Source organism: Equus przewalskii, chromosome 6, assembly GCF_037783145.1.
Source record: "Equus przewalskii isolate Varuska chromosome 6, EquPr2, whole genome shotgun sequence".
Taxonomy (NCBI): domain Eukaryota; kingdom Metazoa; phylum Chordata; class Mammalia; order Perissodactyla; family Equidae; genus Equus; species Equus przewalskii.
Genome location: NC_091836.1, coordinates 26,865,426 through 26,882,744, shown reverse-complemented (window position 1 = coordinate 26,882,744; position 17,319 = coordinate 26,865,426). Strand labels below are relative to the sequence as shown.

Here is a 17,319-nt window from a genome sequence, read left to right as displayed (position 1 = left end):
AATGCTATAAAAGGACGTACAAAGTGTTGTGGGAATATTTCTTGGAGATTTTGCCTAAATTCTGACTAGACTGACAGGAGGAATTGCATGCCCAATGGTCCTTGTCCTGGGGGGGTCGGGGCGGGGATGCTCATGGTATTTCCAGATTGGAGGGCTGACTCTACGAACCGAAATTCATCAGCCCTCTTTTTCACTCGTGACCGCTAGATGTCGCCACAGACGCATTTGTTGAAACCATAGACAAACAGGCGATTTGATCGCCCAGAGAGGCTTTATCCGACTCCCTCTTGATCCATCTTGGATGCTTCGCTGGAGGAGACGTAACGCGCAAGCGAATGGAGAAGGTCTCACGAGAGTGAGAGCAAGTCTCGCGATTTTTTTTTTTTTTTTTTTTTTTTTTTTTTTTGCCTAGCGACTGACAACAGGCCGGTTGCTCCAAGTAGAAACTGTGAAGTGGCCTACCCTGAGATTGGAGTGAGACTCCAGCCTTAGGCTGGGGTTCTTTCCATACAGAGGAGACGGATTCAGAGGGGCTACAGGTAATTCGTGCTCACCCCAGCAGAAAGAGAACTCCCTTTCTCCCTCCCAAGAGGAATTTAAAAGGCCTGCCCTTTCCTCTTCTGCGACCCCCCGACCTCTTCCCATCTTTATGACAGCTTTTCTTTCTCCCTCTCTTTCACACCACCACTAACCATACTGCTTCCTTTACTCCCCATGAAACTTAAGTGGGATTCGACCTGCAAGACGAGGGGTGTAGATGGGGATGATGCTTTGGGGATTATTGGATGGGACGGAGAGACTAGAGTTTACCCTCTCTTGGTCCCGCCCTGTCCCCCACCACGAGGTAACCCTAAAGACAACTATTTCTAGAGCCTCTGCAGCCTCCCCCGAGAAACCCCGACAACCTTGGGAAAACTGATCCAAACTGAGAAGAAACCCGCCATCTACAGAGAAATCCTGTTCTGCCCTTGCCCGGGGTCTTGTGTATCTCACAGCTTTAAGGAGCTGCTGCAGAAGTTGGTTTTTGTGGATTCCCTCCTTCCTCAGCCAGCCTGCCAGCAGCTCCTAAATAAGGGCTGCAACAGAATGACTTAACTGCTTGACCTGGGGCCAAGAAGCCTTAAGGAAAGTTTGAATGGGGGGTGAAGGTTCATGAGAAACTAGGGTCTAGAGTAAAGAATAGGGACCAATGCTGACTTGGAATGGCACTCCCCACAGAGTGCTTAATATCCCCTGATGTGAACTATGTAATCATGTCTCCTTTTGCTTAGACCAAGATTGTTGAAAACCAGACATATGATGAGCGTCTAGAGATTAACGACTCTGAGGAGGCTGCAAGTATTTATACTCCAACCTCAAGACACGAAGGTAAGAGAGGAACAAATGAAGAGGAAAGAAGAGAAATGGTTCTCACAGCAAAGAGCAGGATGGATTCCGGATTGTCTCCAAGGAGTTCCTCTTTTATAATAGCAAATGTTGGCTTTCAGAGTCCAGTTACTTCACTTGCCATTGTTTCTGGTTTCTAACTAGTTAAGCGGGGAGAAAACACAGCCACTCAGATTACAGGATCTTCCTCCATCCTGTGCAGTGTTCCCTATCACCATTTACTTCACAATGCTGCTCTGTTCACAACCTGCCAGGGGTTCATGTTGGGTTTTTTTTTAAAGATTTTATTTATTTCCTTTTTCTCCCCAAAGCCCCCCGGTACATAGTTGTATATTCTTTGTTGTGGCTCCTTCTTGTTGTGGCATGTGGGACGCCGCCTCAGCGTGGTTTGATGAGCAGTGCCATGTCTGCGCCCAGGATTCGAACCAACGAAACACTGGGCCACCTGCAGCGGAGCGCACGAACTTAACCACTCGGCCACGGGGCCAGCCCCATCATGGTTTTTTTTAACTTATCAAACCTGTTTTGTTCAGTTTTGAAGATGCTTCAGTAACCTGCCCTTAACCTGCAATCCCACTCAAAATCTTAACGCGGTATTTTAGGAGGACTTGACACCATCATTTATTCAACCAACATTTTTTTTTTTTAAAGATTTTATTTCTTTTCCTTTTTCTCCCCAAAGCCCCCCAGTACCTAGTTGTATATTCTTCGTTGTGGGTCCTTCTAGTTGTGGCATGTGGGACGCCGCCTCAGCGTGGTTTGATGAGTGGTGCCATGTCCACGCCCAGGATTCGAACCCATGAAACACTGGGCCGCCTGCAGCGGAGCGCGCGAACTTAACCACTCGGCCATGGGGCCAGCCCATCAACCAACATTTTTTGAGTGCCTACTATGTGTCAGCCTTATGCTTAACACTAGGTATACAATTTTAAAAGAGGCATTGACCCTGCCCTGCCATCCTGATGCTTGTAATTGTGGGAGACAGATGACAAATGAGTAAATAAACAGCATTACAAATGTGGTAAGTGCATTGAGGGAGGCACACAGTTTGACGTTATGGAGAATAATGGTGAGGAGTGAGATGTGCTTTTGATAGAGCGGTCAGGGAAGACCTAAGGAGATGACGTTTGAGACTGAAAGATGTGAAGGATCCAGTCATTGAGGAGAAGCAGGCCAGAAAGAGGGGGCAGGCCCTGAGGCCAGGGAGAACTTGGGTTGGTAGGAGGATTTGCAAGAGAGCAGGATGTGGTAGGGGGAGTGGTATCAGAGGGAGGCAGGAAGCATAACAAGCATAGCTTTAGAGGCCGGATGCTGTTTGTGCGGAATGGATTGAAGGGTGCAAAGGTGAAAGTAGGGAACCAGCTGAAAGGACTGTTGCAGTGGCTGAGTATGGCTTGGATGTGATGAGGAAGTTGAGAATAGAAGAGGCAAATACAAGACATGTTGTTGTTGTAGAATCACTAAGACTTGCTGCCGGATTGGATTTGGCTCTTGAGTTAGGAATCAAGGATGACATCCAGGGTTGTTTGTTTATTGTGGTAAACATACCTAACATAAAATTTACCATTTTAGCCACTTTTAAGTATACAATTCATTGGCATTAAGTACATTCATAATGTTGTGTAACTATCTGCTGTTTCCAAAACTTTTTCATCATCCTGAACGGAATCTATACCCGTTAAACAATAACTCCCCTTCCTCCTCTTTCCCCCCAGCCCCTGGTAAACTCTATTCTACTTTGTCTGTATGAATTTGCCTATTCTAGGTATTGCATAAGTGGAATCATACAATCCTACATTCATACAATCATACAAATCATACATTTGTCATTTCATGTCTGGCTTATTTCACTTAGCATAATGTTTTCAGGGTTAATCCGTGCTGTAGCACGTTAGGATTTCCTCCCTTTTTAGGGCTGAATAATATTCCATGTATGTATAACCACATTTTGTTTATCCATTAGTCTTTTGATGGACAGTTGGGTTGTTTTCACCTTTTGGCTGTTTTGAAAGTGCTGCTATGAACATTGGTGTATGGTTCATAGTACCTGTTTGAGTCCCTGCTTTCAGTCTTTTGATTGTATGTAAATATACCCAGGCACCCAGCATATTGACTTGAACATGTTTATAATCTTGCCAGCTGTGGACATTGTAACTTATTTTCAGTTTGGGCAATTTAGTAGGCTGAAAAATGGTATTTAATTCATATTTATTTGATTTGGAAATCATTGAACATGTTTCCATGCCAGTTAATATCTTACATCTGGTTATACTTTTTTTTTTTTGAGGAAGATTAGCCCTGAGCTAACTGTTGCCAATCCTCCTCTTTTCACTGAGGAAGACTGGCTCTGAGCTAATATCCATGCCCATCTTCCTCTACTTTCTGTGTGGGACGTCTACCACAGCATGGCATGCCAAGTGGTGCCATGTCCATACCCGGGATCTGAACCGGCAAACCCTGGGCCGCCAAAGCAGAACGTGCGCACTTAACCGCTGTGCCACTGGGCCAGCCCTGATTATACTTTTAATTGTTCAGAATATCTTTATTGCTCCCATCTCATAGACACTGATTCTGATTTATATCTGTGACTATTATTTTCTGGGAGCTTGGTCAGTTCCTTCCACATTGGTTTTTTCATTTCATCCTTACAACAGTCCTGAGTGAGAAATATTAATGACCCCATTTAGAGGTGGGAATACTGAAACTCAGAGACCTTAAGTCATTTTGTCCACGTGATGGAGTTGTCCTTCAAACCCAGTCTTCTGACTATACCTCCAGTAGTCTTTTTGCTTTTCTGATTACTAACCTCATTTTACCAACGTGTAAACTAAGGGCAGATTTTATATTATTTATGCAATGGCAGATAATCAATTAGTATAATATCTAACCCAATGCCTTAAGCACAGGAATGCTTAGGAACTATTTCTTGAATTGAAGTGATAGAGCCATGGCTAGAATTCAGTCTCCTGTCCTTTAGCTAGATGTTCTTATAAACTCTGTTCCGTAAAATGGTTAGAGCATAAATATTATAAACTAAAAATATTTGTCTTTACGGGCCAGCCTGGTGGCACAGTGGTTGTGTGCATGTTCCGCTTCGGCGGCCCGGGGTTCGCCGGTTTGGATCCCAGGTGCAGACATGGCACTGATCATCAAGCCATGCTGTGGTAGGCGTCCCACAGATAAAGTGGAGGAAGGTGGGCACGGATGTTGACTCACGGCTAGTCTTCCTCAGCGAAAAGAGGAGGATTGGCAGCAGTTAGCTCAGGGCTAATCTTCCTCAAAAAAACAATTTGTCTTTAAAAATCATTTAAATAATGAATCTAAAGGGAAAACTTTTCTTCTAAGGACTTTCTCATTCTGCCCATATCCCTAACAAGACTATGGCTGATAACAGCAGTGATGAGTATGAAGAGGAAAATAACAAGGTACAGTATAACTCACGGCTTCTTGGGGCATTTCTGCTTTGAGTTTTTGGCAGTTAGTTTGACATGAGGCCAGTCAGTGGTAAACATTTCTTGAATACTTACCTCCAGGGGTTGGGTACCTCTGAGCTCATGGAGGAAAATCAGGAGCAAAGAGCCTTAAGATTTTGACTCTCCTTCAGGAATAAAGCCTACTATTACAGCTGACTTTTTGGTAAGAAATTTAATATAACGTAGGCCAGTGCTTCACAAATTTTACTCATCATAAGAATCAGGTGGGGAACTTCTTTTTAAAAATGCAGATTCCCACTCTCCACCCAGAACTACTGAATCAGAATCTTAAAGGTCAAAGCCTGAGAATTTATATTTTTAGCACTCCCAGTAATTCTTACGATAAAGTAAGTTTGGAATTATTGGTTGAGGCATTTGTTCGTTACCAACACTTGTGATACTGCCAATATTTTGTGAAAGAGACTTTAACTTTGAAATCTTAAGACCCAGAGATCATTTTGTTGTTATTCCATGAACCTTGAGAATCACTCTGTTTCTGAAAGAAAGATGGAAAGATGCCTACAGCTCCAGCCAGATAGGACCTCGAAGTTGCACATGTTCGCTGCTTAACCACCATTGTGTTCAGCCTTAGCGCATGGTCCAGTGGTTACATTTTAATTGTCGTTCAAGAACAGGCGCTTTGAAAACTCAGGTGAAGAAGAATATTTGAAGTAATGCAGAAAGCTGTAGTGATATAGGCTGATTTCATAAAAAGCCTAACAGGTAATGTTTTAAAGTAGCCCCACTTTGTGACTAGTGTGCTGTTTTAACACCTTACCCACAAAGTAATTGTTTAGGCATTTGTCTGTGGTATATAAGGTCTTCTGCCTTTAGATCAGGAATTTTGCAAAGCACAACTTTGAGGGAGGAGACAAAAGAAAAGTGAACAGTTTTCTTAAATTGACCTCCTAATTTTGTATATTTGCCCTAAATTTTTTTAGTCTTCATCATGATGTGGTCAATATTCAAGGCTCATTTATCTTTCCAATTTGGTATGTATGCACTCAGAATCAGCGTAAAGGATCCATTTTTGAATAAACTTTAAATTGACAGTCAATATTCTTAAAAATCTCCCTTTGCCAAACTACTTCCCATGCGACCAAAGATAATTTTGGCAGATTTTGAATTAAGAAAGAACAATCTCCTATAGTGTTCTTTCTTATCAATGGTATACCAATAACTCATAGTCACAGAATAAATTTTGCAACTGTGTGTCATATGTCACACCTATTACAGATTAGTTAAAATATATTTTTATCTGTGTCTAATAAATCTGTGTTGTGCTTAGAGGACAACAGGACCAAAAGCAGATTTTGATGTCCTGAATGTGTCACAATTTTATGTGCAATAGCTGCTTTACTGTAAAACAAATGTTAAATAATTTTTAAAACTAGAACCAAATGTCTGTTAACCTCAGTATAAGCCATATGGCATATGGAAACCAAGCTTTCAAAACCTGCTTTTAAAGGGGGCCAATTGGTCATCCTTCAGGTCCTAAGTGAGGGCATGCCACAGGCTCCAGGCCACAGAGGCAAAGACATGGACCCCGTCCCAACTGCCCCTGCAAACCCCAAGCATCACCAGACCTCTTCTCATGGACTTGAGAGGGTGGGTTGGTACCTAGAGAACCAGAAGCTCAGAAAGGTAGGTTGTAATGCCAAGAACAGCAGAGCCTCTTATCTTGAGATATAATGTATATTCACTGCATTTAACTTATGTGGGAAAGGAAGGGAAGTATAGACAGATACCCACTGAAGAGAATTGTCACCAAATGGAAATAGAAAACCTGTAGCCTCTGGAACTGCTGGTCAGAATTCAGGCACAGGGTTGACTGTGACCTTTCTTCTGTTGAGAGTTGCAAGCAGCTTACTCTGGGCAGTCTTACAAATTAAATAGTAGATTTCCTCCCTGCAAGCTTTGTGAGTATTAAGATGCCCTAAAGTTTGTCTTCCCCGCTTCATCTCCCCCCGTTTCCTCCCAAAATAACTATTTTGAGTTGCCTTCCTCTTCAAAAAATCCCTAAGTTTCAGAGTAGAAGTTGACTGGATAAAGTTTATGCAGAGTTCTCAGGATCTCCTGAGTAACAGGTAAAATAGATATATATGGGATAAAATTTATACCCAAGCCTCAAGTAGAGAAATATAATATAGTTATAGAAAGTGGGGATCCGGTTTGTAGCTAAGCAGGCACAGAAGAACGTTCTCAAAGCCCTTCTGGGGAGTGCTGCCTTCTCTTTCAGGTGGTTTGGTACCAGGTGGGAGGGTATTGGTTAGAGCACTAGGAGAGAACTGGGCATGGGTCCACTAAATTTCTCCTTATGTGGACCTTTCTTTGCCTACCCTGCCCTATCTCAGGAGAAGAAGAAGACCTCGAAGCTGACACCTCAGCGGGGCTTTAGTGAAAATGACGATGATGATGATGACTCATCTGAAACTGATTCTGATGAAGATGATGATGATGAAGAGCACGGGGCCCCTCTGGAAGGGTGAGGAAAGCCCCCTAGCCTAGGACACCCAAGCCAGGGAGGAAAACACCTCCTTCAAAACACTAGACCGGAGGGCATCAGTTAGAAGTGAAATTCCAACATCTCTTTTGATGTCTCAGAAACCCAACATAATGAGTTTTCATTCTTTTCTGGCTCCACAGCCTGGCTGCGTCCTGTGATGTCACTTGCACCATCTGAAACATTTGTGGGCTCAGGGATTTCATGAGGATTTGCTGAGCAAATCTAAAAGACGGTCCCTTACTTCAAGGAGTTCACATTCTGGGAAAGAGAAAAATAAATTTATATACATACCAAAGCATTTCTGTTTAGCAAGGAAAACATTCATGCACGGGAGCATTTCTGCTCCAGGCCCAGACCCTTTCTGGACAGGTGGAGAATAGGTGGTTCAGGAGCCCCACGTTGAGGCAGAATGTTCCTGGATGATACTTAAGTAAAAAATCTCACCCTGTTCCAGCCCTGGTGCTAGATTAGTCATGATCCCCCCTCCCCCACAGGTTTTAATCAAAGTGGATTCTAAGGCCCATCTATTTAAAATACAATTACTGGTTAATGAAATGCTGGTGGAGCCACTCAGAATTCTATCTTGCCATGAAAAAGTATGAGGCAGCACTGGTAAAGAGCAATCTCCAAGAGATATTGTTAAATTTTAAAAAGGTATAGAATTGTTTATGCTGTGCTACCATGTGTATAAAACAAATATTACATAGACTATGTCCAGGATACACTAGAAACTGATAATAGTGATTACTTTTGGGAGGGGAACTTGGTGGCAAGGCGACAGGGGTGGAAGGGAGACAAAACTTTTCACTGTACACATTTTGTACTTTTTATTTTGTATCATGTGCATGCATCATTTATTAAATAAAGTAGTTTAATAAAAATAAAAATAGTTACCTTTGGATTATCCACCTGCAGGTAGACCCTAAGTAAATTAGGCAAATGTTTAACCCCAGACTGACTTTTCATGCTTCCCAACTTACATTATGGTCATAGCCTGCTTCTGTAAGGTTATAATCTGGGGAAATGTAAACTTTAAGTCAGTAATCTATTTAATTATTTTGTTAAGCAACTCTCCCCACAAGAAGCTTATTAATAATTTTTCAAGTCTCATATACTTTGCCAATGTTTATTACGTTTCTTAATTATAATTAATTAATATGTGTTCTACTATTTTTTCATGTATCAATACAAGTTTTTTTTTTTTTTTTTAAGATTTTATTTTTCTTTTTTCTCCCCAAATCCCCCCGGTACATAGTTGCGCATTTTTAGTTGTGGGTCCTTCTAGTTGTGGCATGTGGGATGTCGCCTCAGCATGGCTTGATGAGTGGTGCCATGTCCGTGCCCAGGATCCGAACCAGTGAAACCCTGGGCTGCCGAAGCGGAGCATACAAACTTAACCACTTGGCCACAGGGCCGGCCCCAGTACAAGTATTTTTAAATAACTATGCAATATTCAACTGACATACCTAACCATCTCTCAGTTGTTGGATATTTTGTTTCTAATTTTTTACTGTTATAAATAACACTATGAGAAATATCTTTATAAAATTCCTTTTTTTCTTGGGGCAAACTATTTTCATGTCAAAAGTTAAAATCTCATTTCATCTTTTCTCTTCATCCCTTCCAAAAAAAGGGAAAACAACTTCTGCTACATTCCAAAGTTTTTGAAAATTATGTTTCAGATTTTCTGCAGCTCTGTTCTTCTTCATTGTTAGAGATACGTGACAGCTAATCATAATCGATTTTAGAGTTGTCTTGCAAACCACCCAGGAAAGGCAGGTGAGTGTGGCAGAAACTAGGTTCAGAGTCATGTGCCCTGTGATGAGAGTAACACAGACCGAACCAGGGCTCAGCCACTTCTGCTCTTCTCTGGCCACCTTGAACCATGTTTTCCCTTCCCCAGGGCCTATGATCCTGCAGATTATGAGCATTTGCCAGTTTCTGCTGAGATTAAGGAACTCTTCCAATATATCAGTAGGTGAGTACCAGGACCTCCCACCATAACCCCCAGCTCTGCCTTGCTCTTTCCTACCTCTAGTCTGAAGCAGGGCCGTTCTCCATCGATTTTTTTAGCCTGAATAGTAAAGTAAGTTTCTCTGTCTCCCCCTTCCCTTGGCAATGTCTTCTAGGTACACACCTCAGTTGATTGACCTGGACCACAAACTGAAACCTTTCATTCCTGATTTTATCCCAGCTGTTGGGGATATTGATGCATTCTTAAAGGTACAGTCAGAACATCCTAAGAATGACTCCTTGGGTGTTTTGTCTGACCTCTCTGTTACTCTAACAGTTCCACTAATATCCTCGACTCTCATTGTCTACCTTGATATATATTCTTCATTTCACTGGAGTTCTTAACCTTGTTCTCTACTCCAAAATATACTCATTGCTATTAGATAATACTTGATTATCTCATTATATGTTACAAATTTGTCATTTGTTTTCCACCTAATTATCCATGACTTCAGCTTTGTAGTTAAGGCCTTATAGCTCATGTATTTTTTTCTAGACAGTGTTTTAGTGTAGCATGATGTACAGGCATCCTCTTTAATACTAGTAATAATGATAAACCAAAAGAATTCTTTCTCTTCAGCTTATTGGAAGCAACAAGTATGGGCTTTTTGTGTCCTTACCATTTTTTTCTCTGCTTTCTTACCTTTCTCCTAACCAGGTCCCACGTCCTGACGGAAAGCCTGACAACCTTGGCCTGTTGGTGTTGGACGAGCCTTCTACAAAACAGTCGGACCCTACAGTGCTCTCCCTCTGGTTAACAGAGAATTCCAAACAGCACAACCTCACTGTAAGGCGCCAGCCTAGCACAGGCACGAGCTGGAGAGGGCTGAGAGCTGAGGCCTTGTTGGTTATTTGTGCAGTTGACTTACTACCTATCAAAAGGGGTGGCCATGGTTTCAGGCCAGCTCTGTTTTTTAAATAACATTTTTATTGGGGTATAATTTACTTATCATAAAATTTGCCCTTTTATATTGTACAATTCAGTGATTTTTAGTATATTCACAGAGTTGTACAGCCATCACCACTATCTAATTTAAGAACATTTTCATCATTCCGGAAAGAAACCCCATCCTCCTCTCATTCCCCCTGCTCCTAGCCCCTGGTTACTGCTTTGTTCCTTTTTCTTATGGCTGAATAATATTCCATAGTATGGACATACCACATTTTGTTTATCAATTCACTAGATGTTCCCACTTTTATTAATTATGCTGCTATGAGTATATACAAGTTTTTGCATATATTGTTATTTCTCTTGGATATATATGTAGGAGTGGGATTGCTAGACATATGGTAAATGTTTAACATTTTGAGGAACTGTCAAACTGTTTTCCAAAGTGCCTGAACCATTTTACAATCCCACCAGTAATGAATGAGAGTTCCAATTTCTCCACATCCTCACCAACACCTCACTTGTTACTGTCTGTCTTATTTATTCTAGCCATTCTAGTGGGTGTGAAATGGTATCTCATTCTGGTCAGTCCTATCCTAGTGACCTGCTGCCTTCCTATGGCTCTAGAAAATTTTATCAGGATTTTCTCTAATCTTCATTTGGCTGCTGTCAAGCTTCCCTTTTCATTAGCTGCCTTGTATATGAAATAGCAGCATGGATGAGCCACTCTGTAAAAACAAGAGAGCTACGTCACTGCCATCAGCCAGGCTTTCCCCTTATTTTTATAGCAACATATGAAAGTAAAGAGCCTGGAAGATGCAGAAAAGAATCCCAAAGCCATTGACACATGGATTGAGAGCATCTCTGAGTTACATCGTTCTAAGCCCCCTGCAACTGTGCACTATACCAGGTACAAAATACCACATTCTTCACCACAGTAACCCATGGTAACCGTTACCACCTGTGAACCCCTTGCTTCTGAGAAGAGGGCCCAAAGGCTGGGACGTATTTGGTCAACCTGAGGTCCTGTGGATCCTGGCAGCTACTCGCTGAGATTGCAGACATAAAGATTGTGATTTATCTGGTATAATTACTTAGCCAGCTCTTCCAGACCTTAGGCCCTACATTTGGTTCCTGAAATCCTAGTGTGCCAGACCGAGAATCTCCTTTCATCTTAGAATATTCTGATCCAGAAGTTGCTGATGTCATCAGTCCAAATTTCTTGTTCATGTTTACCTCTGTACTTTTAGGCCCATGCCTGATATTGACACGCTGATGCAGGAATGGTCCCCAGAGTTTGAAGAACTTTTGGGCAAGGTGAGTGGAAGGTAGCAGGAGCTAAGAAAGTGTGGCATTCACTCTAAGGCCCAGTGTTTTCTATCTTCCTATATTATTATTATCAACTTTTTAATTGAAGTATAATACACAATCAGAAGTATACACATAACATAAGTGTTGATTAATTTTCACTAACTGAACATCTTTGTGTAACCAACACATCAGATCAAAAGACAGAACATTCCTGGAAGCCCCCTCATGCTGCCACCTCCCAACGTAACCACTATTCTGATTTCTAACAGCTTAGATTAAGTTTGCCTATTCTGTACTTTATCTAAATCTAGTCAAACTCTTTTGTGTCTTACTTCTTTTGCTCTTCTATATTGTTCATCCATATAGAGATTCATCCATATTGTTTTTTTATAAAGATTGGCACCTGAGCTAACATCTATCGCCAATCTTTTTTTTAACTTTTCTTCTTCTTCTCCCCAAAGGCCCCCAACACATAGTTGTATATTCCAGTTGTAGGTCCTTCCAGTTGTACCATGTGGGACACTGCCTCAGCATGGCTTGATGAGCAGTGCCATGTCTGCACGTAGGATCTGAACTGGTAAACCCTGGGCTGCCGAAGCAGAGCCCACGAACTTAACCATATGGATAGCCGGCACCCATCCGTATGTTTTCATACATTGTGGTTCTATGTTTGTTCTCATTATTGTATGCTACTCCACTATTTGAATATATGACAATTTGTCCATTCTATGATAGTTATTTGGGTAGTTTACAGTTTTGGGTTATTACAAATTACCATGTAATATTACTATAATGTTACTGTAAACATCCTAACATACCTTTTGGTGAACATATGTACCTCTTGTATTACTGCTTTAGACTCCACCTTCTGCACAGAGGTATTTATGCTCTTCTACGAAGCTAATGTTCAATTCATAGTTACCTCAAATTTTTAAAAATACCCAGAAATAAATTTAATAAGAAATTGCAGGGGCCGGCCCGGTGGTGCAGTGGTTAAGTGCTCACATTCCACGTCAGCAGCCCGGGGTTCGCTGGTTTGGATCCTGGGTGTGGATATGACACTGCTTGGTACGCCATGCTGTGGTAGGCGTCCCACATAGAAAGTAGAAGAAGATGGGCATGGATGTTAGCTCAGGGCCAGTCTTCCTCAGCAAAAAGAGGAAGATTGGCAGCAGTTAGCTCAGGGCTAATCTTCTTAAAAAAAAAAAAAAGAAATTGCTAGGGGCTGGCTCGGTGGTGTAACGGTTAAGTTTGTGCGCTATGCTTCAGTGGCCCAGGGTTCACAGGTTCAGGTCTTGGGTGTGGACCTACACACTGCTCATCAAGCCATGCTGTGGCAGCGTCCCACCTACAAAGTAGAGGAGGACTGGTAAGGATGTTAGCTCAGGGCCAATCTTCCTCACCCCCCCCTTCCAAAAAAAAGAGAAAGAAAGAAATTGGTAAGACATTTTTTTTGGTGAGACCCATTTTAAATTTTTTTTATTTTTTTATTTATTTTTTTTTTTTTGAGGAAGATTAGCCCTGAGCTAACTACTGCCAATCCTCCTCTTTTTGCTGAGGAAGACTGGCCCTGAGCTAACATCCATGCCCATCTTCCTCTACTTTATATGTGAGATGCCTGCCACAGCATGGCTTTTGCCAAGTAGTGCCATGTCCGTACCCAGGATCCGAACCCGTGAACCCCAGGCCGCCGAGAAGCGGAATGTGCGAACTTAACCGCTGTGCCACTGGGCTGGCCCCTATTTTTTTAATTTTATTGAGGTCATAATAGTTTATAACATTGTGAAATTTCAGTTGTACATTATTATTTGGTGAGACCTTTTTTGAAAACAAATTATAAAACTTTAATGAAGGGCATGACACAAGATCTGAATGAATGAGAAGTCAAGCCCTGTCCCTAGATGGGAGGAGTCAATCTCTTGGCACTGTCAGTCCTTCCCAGTGGCTTACTATGTAAGTGTAATGCTGTTTTAATTAGGATTGTAACTGCATTTTTTGGAAATTGAAAATTTGATAATAAAGTTTATCTGAGAGAATAATTTTTAAGACTAATCATGAAAATTTTAGGAAAAAAAAATAGAGGATTTGCCCTATCAGACATTAAAAACACATTATAAAGCTGTAGTAAATAAAACAATAACATACTGGCATAGGAATAGAAATAGATCAGCAGCACATAATAATCCAGAAACACTTGTGTATATGTGAGACTTTGATGTATAAGAAAGATAGTATTTTAGGGGCGGGCCCTGTGGACGAGTGGTTAAGTTCGTGCGCTCAGCTTCGGTGGCCCAGGTTTCACAGGTTCAGATCCTGGGCGCGGACATGACACCGCTTGTCAGGCCACGCTGAGGTGGCGTCCCACATACCATAACTAGAAGGACCCACAACTAAAATATGCAACTATGTACTGGGGGGATTTGGAGAGAAAAAGCAGAAAAAAAGAAAAGAAAATTGGCAAGAGTTGTTAGCTCAGGTGCCAATCTTTAAGAAAAAAGAAAAGGAAAGATAGTATTTTAAATGATTGGAGATAGAATGGGTTGTGATGAGATGATGACTAGCCATTTGAAAAAAATTCAATTAGGGCTGTGCCTCAACCATATGCAAACATGAATTCCAAATGAATTAAACATTTAATATAAAGATAAAGGTACACAAAGACTTTTTAAAAAATAGGAGAAATATTTAGTACTGTTAGGTTAGTTGTTTCCTAGCATAATAAAAAATTTAAAAGTCATAATGGGGAAAATGTGAAAGTTTAGATTCATAGAAATAGAAAGTTCTAAGTACCAACAATTACCATAAACAAAAGAGTGAGGGGCCAAGAAAAATTACTTAAATATATATACATGATAACATTACTATCCAAGCAAAGAGCTCTTACATATCAAGAAAAGAAAACTGAGCAAAGATGCTTAACAGCTCCTTCCTGGGCGTCATATTTAAAATTGCTACACCAGCTCCTCCGTGTTCCCCACCCCTTCCCTGCTTTTTCTCCATAATACTGACCTTCTAACATACTGGATACCTTACTTATTTTGTTTTCTGTTTTTCCCTACTAAAGTATAAGCTTCCTGAAGAGAGGATTTTTTGTACATGTTTATCAAAGAATTGTAAAAGCAAAGAATTTTAAAACAATCTCTTTCCTGACAGCATTTTAAAGCTGTAGGTGAGGAGCAATATCTGGTTGCGGAGTTGAATAGATAGATTGCAGTGCATCCATTCAGTGAAATCCTTATACGATGGGATATCATTTGGCCTTATATTGCTCTGATGCAGAGAAATATCAGTGACTTGTTCTCTCTTTTTTTTAAGATTTTATTTTTCCTTTTTCTCCCTAAAGCCCCCCGGTACATAGTTGTGTATATTTTTAGTTGTGGATCCTCCTAGTTGTGGCATGTGGGATGCCGCCTCAGCATGGCTTGGATCTGAACCGGCAAAACCCTGGGCTGCCTAAGTGGAGCCTGCGAACTGAACCACTTGGCCATGGGGCCGGCCCCACAATGACTTGTGAAAAAAAAATTACAAAACTATATACATTCTGATTTTTGTAAAAAGAGAACAAAATTTTTTTAAGAAGCCAATGGTTTTTAAATTTACAGTATGACTTGTTTAGATCCAGAGCCTGTCACCTGAGATGTCATGTCCATTTTTTCTGCTCCTTTGGTGTCCTAGGACCATTAAACATCATAACACCAAGTAACTATAAATACTTGGCCATAACCTGGGACCAGTTTCTTCTTCACAAAAATACACAGGAAGACAGCATAGCAGTATATTTTACTTAAAAAGTCTTTTGGTCCCGTTACAGCATCTGCTACTTTTGTGGTTAATGAGTATGATCAATTCCATTTTACTGATCAGAATTAAAAAAAGCATGTTGTATTGTTTGCTCGGGCTTCCATAACAAAGTACCACAGACTGAGTGGCTCAGACAACAGACATGTATTTCTCACAGTTCTGGAGACTGGAAGCCTGAGATCAAGTTGTCAGCAGAGTTAATTTCATCCAAGCCCTTTCTCCTTGGCCATCTTGTCCCTGTGTCTTCATATGGTCTTCCCTCCGTATGTGTCTGTGTCCTGATTTCCTCCTCTTATAAGGATACCAGTCATACCCGATTAGGGTTCACCCTGATGACCTCATGTTAACTTAAGTATCTCTTTTAAAACTGTATCTCCAAATACAAGTCACGTTCTGAGGTACTAGGGGTTAGGACTTCCAAAAGGAATTTTGGAGGAACACAGTTCAGCCCGTAACACGCCTTAAGCTAGGAGCTCTTTTCCTTCAGAGAGAGAATGGTGCTGGACCACTGAAAGTTCAGCCTTTTGACTTGGGTCCATCCTGTGCTCCTCCTAGGTGAGCCTGCCCACGGCAGAGATTGACTGCAGTCTGGCAGAGTACATTGACATGATCTGTGGTGAGCTCTTCTGTCCCTTCCACGTTCCTGTTTCTGGGTAAACACATTGTGGGCTTTGGAAAAGGCTTGTTTACTCTGCGAAGATAGCATCTTGAGTTATAGCCTTCACTGTGTTATTTGGCAGCACTTAAGTGTGGTATTTGGGCTTATGTGTCTACCTGCTGGGTGTTTAACCGCCACAAAGTCATAGCAACACATCCCATCTGGGAGGGGATTGGCTATCCTGAACAGAAATGTCCCATAATTCCGTTTTGTTTGGTTCTGCTCATGGGAGTTCTTGATTTCAGCCATCCTAGACATCCCCATCTACAAGAGCCGGATTCAGTCCCTCCACCTACTCTTCTCCCTCTACTCGGAATTCAAGAACTCACAGGTGAGCTAGCCTGAGAGACTGACTTAAGCTGTAATGAGGCTCACTGCAGTGTCCACTGTCCTAAGTCTGCTGTGATCGTGTCCTGTGACAGTGGAGGAGGTCTCTGCTGGAGTTACCGTTACCCTTCCCCATAATGAGGAGAGCAGCAAGGCAGGCAGCGGTGGGCTTTTAAAGGAAGGGGAAGTAAGAGATGTGGGCCTTAGACGAGGCTAGGTAAGGATCTACAGAGGACACTTGTTCGTACAGGAGAACCAAGTGGCCTAATGAATGAAGCAGGAAGGAAGGAAAAAAGGGGTTCATTTTTTAAGGAGGTGGGACAAACTTCTAGCTGTTTTTCCAAGACAACACCAAGGAATTATTTTGGAAGTAGTGTTGGGAGAAAATTGGAGCTTAAAGTGTTGTAAAGAGGTTAATTCCTGCTAAAATGTAGCTACCAGCATATCCCAAATACTCCATGTTTCCTCTCCTCTTTCCTCACAGCATTTTAAAGCTCTCGCTGAAGGCAAGAAAGCGTTCACTCCTCCATCCAACGCCACCTCCCAAGCTGGAGACGCAGAGACATTAGCCTTCAGCTGAGACACCTCCCAGGTCCTTCTGTTTCAAGGATGAGCTGGCTCCTCTACCCCAGCTAAGGAGAGGTTGTTGTCAGCCACCTGGTGTCCTCGCCAGTGTCACAGCTTGTCTCGGACAGTCCTACCGCGCTGTCAGAAAGCACCCCACATGTTCGCTAAATGGCTTCTGCCTCAGATTTTCTTCCCAGGGGGATTACGCATCTCCACTGCTATGGGGTTTTGAGTTAGAAGAATTGGAATTTCCAGGATCCCAGGATGCTCGAGTTGGGAGGAAAGCTTAAAGGATGTTCTTTTTGAGATAGTGACGGAATTATTTTCTTTCATTCTTAAAGTTAGATGGCAAAGATTTTACAAATAAAATGCTCTATCTTTCAGGTTA

At 41.7% G+C, this 17,319-nt stretch overlaps 1 protein-coding gene across 12 annotated transcripts in view; it reads left to right on the top strand.

Annotated features, from left to right (window-relative positions):
- IFT46 (intraflagellar transport 46) overlaps window positions 1-17,319 on the top strand; it is a 23,397-nt gene extending 6,078 nt beyond the window's left edge. For 2 of the 12 annotated variants that reach the window (XM_070625017.1, XM_008513460.2), the window contains exons 2-14: window positions 413-539; window positions 1,272-1,368; window positions 4,732-4,811; window positions 6,351-6,503; window positions 7,214-7,344; window positions 9,269-9,343; window positions 9,495-9,588; window positions 10,037-10,165; window positions 11,056-11,177; window positions 11,518-11,584; window positions 15,935-15,995; window positions 16,283-16,368; window positions 16,849-17,319. In XM_070625017.1, the coding sequence (XP_070481118.1) occupies window positions 4,767-4,811; window positions 6,351-6,503; window positions 7,214-7,344; window positions 9,269-9,343; window positions 9,495-9,588; window positions 10,037-10,165; window positions 11,056-11,177; window positions 11,518-11,584; window positions 15,935-15,995; window positions 16,283-16,368; window positions 16,849-16,944 (1,059 nt within the window). In that variant the 5' untranslated portion in view covers window positions 413-539; window positions 1,272-1,368; window positions 4,732-4,766 and the 3' untranslated portion in view covers window positions 16,945-17,319. The other 10 variants (XM_070625022.1, XM_008513462.2, XM_008513461.2 and 7 more) reach the window with 9 other exon arrangements.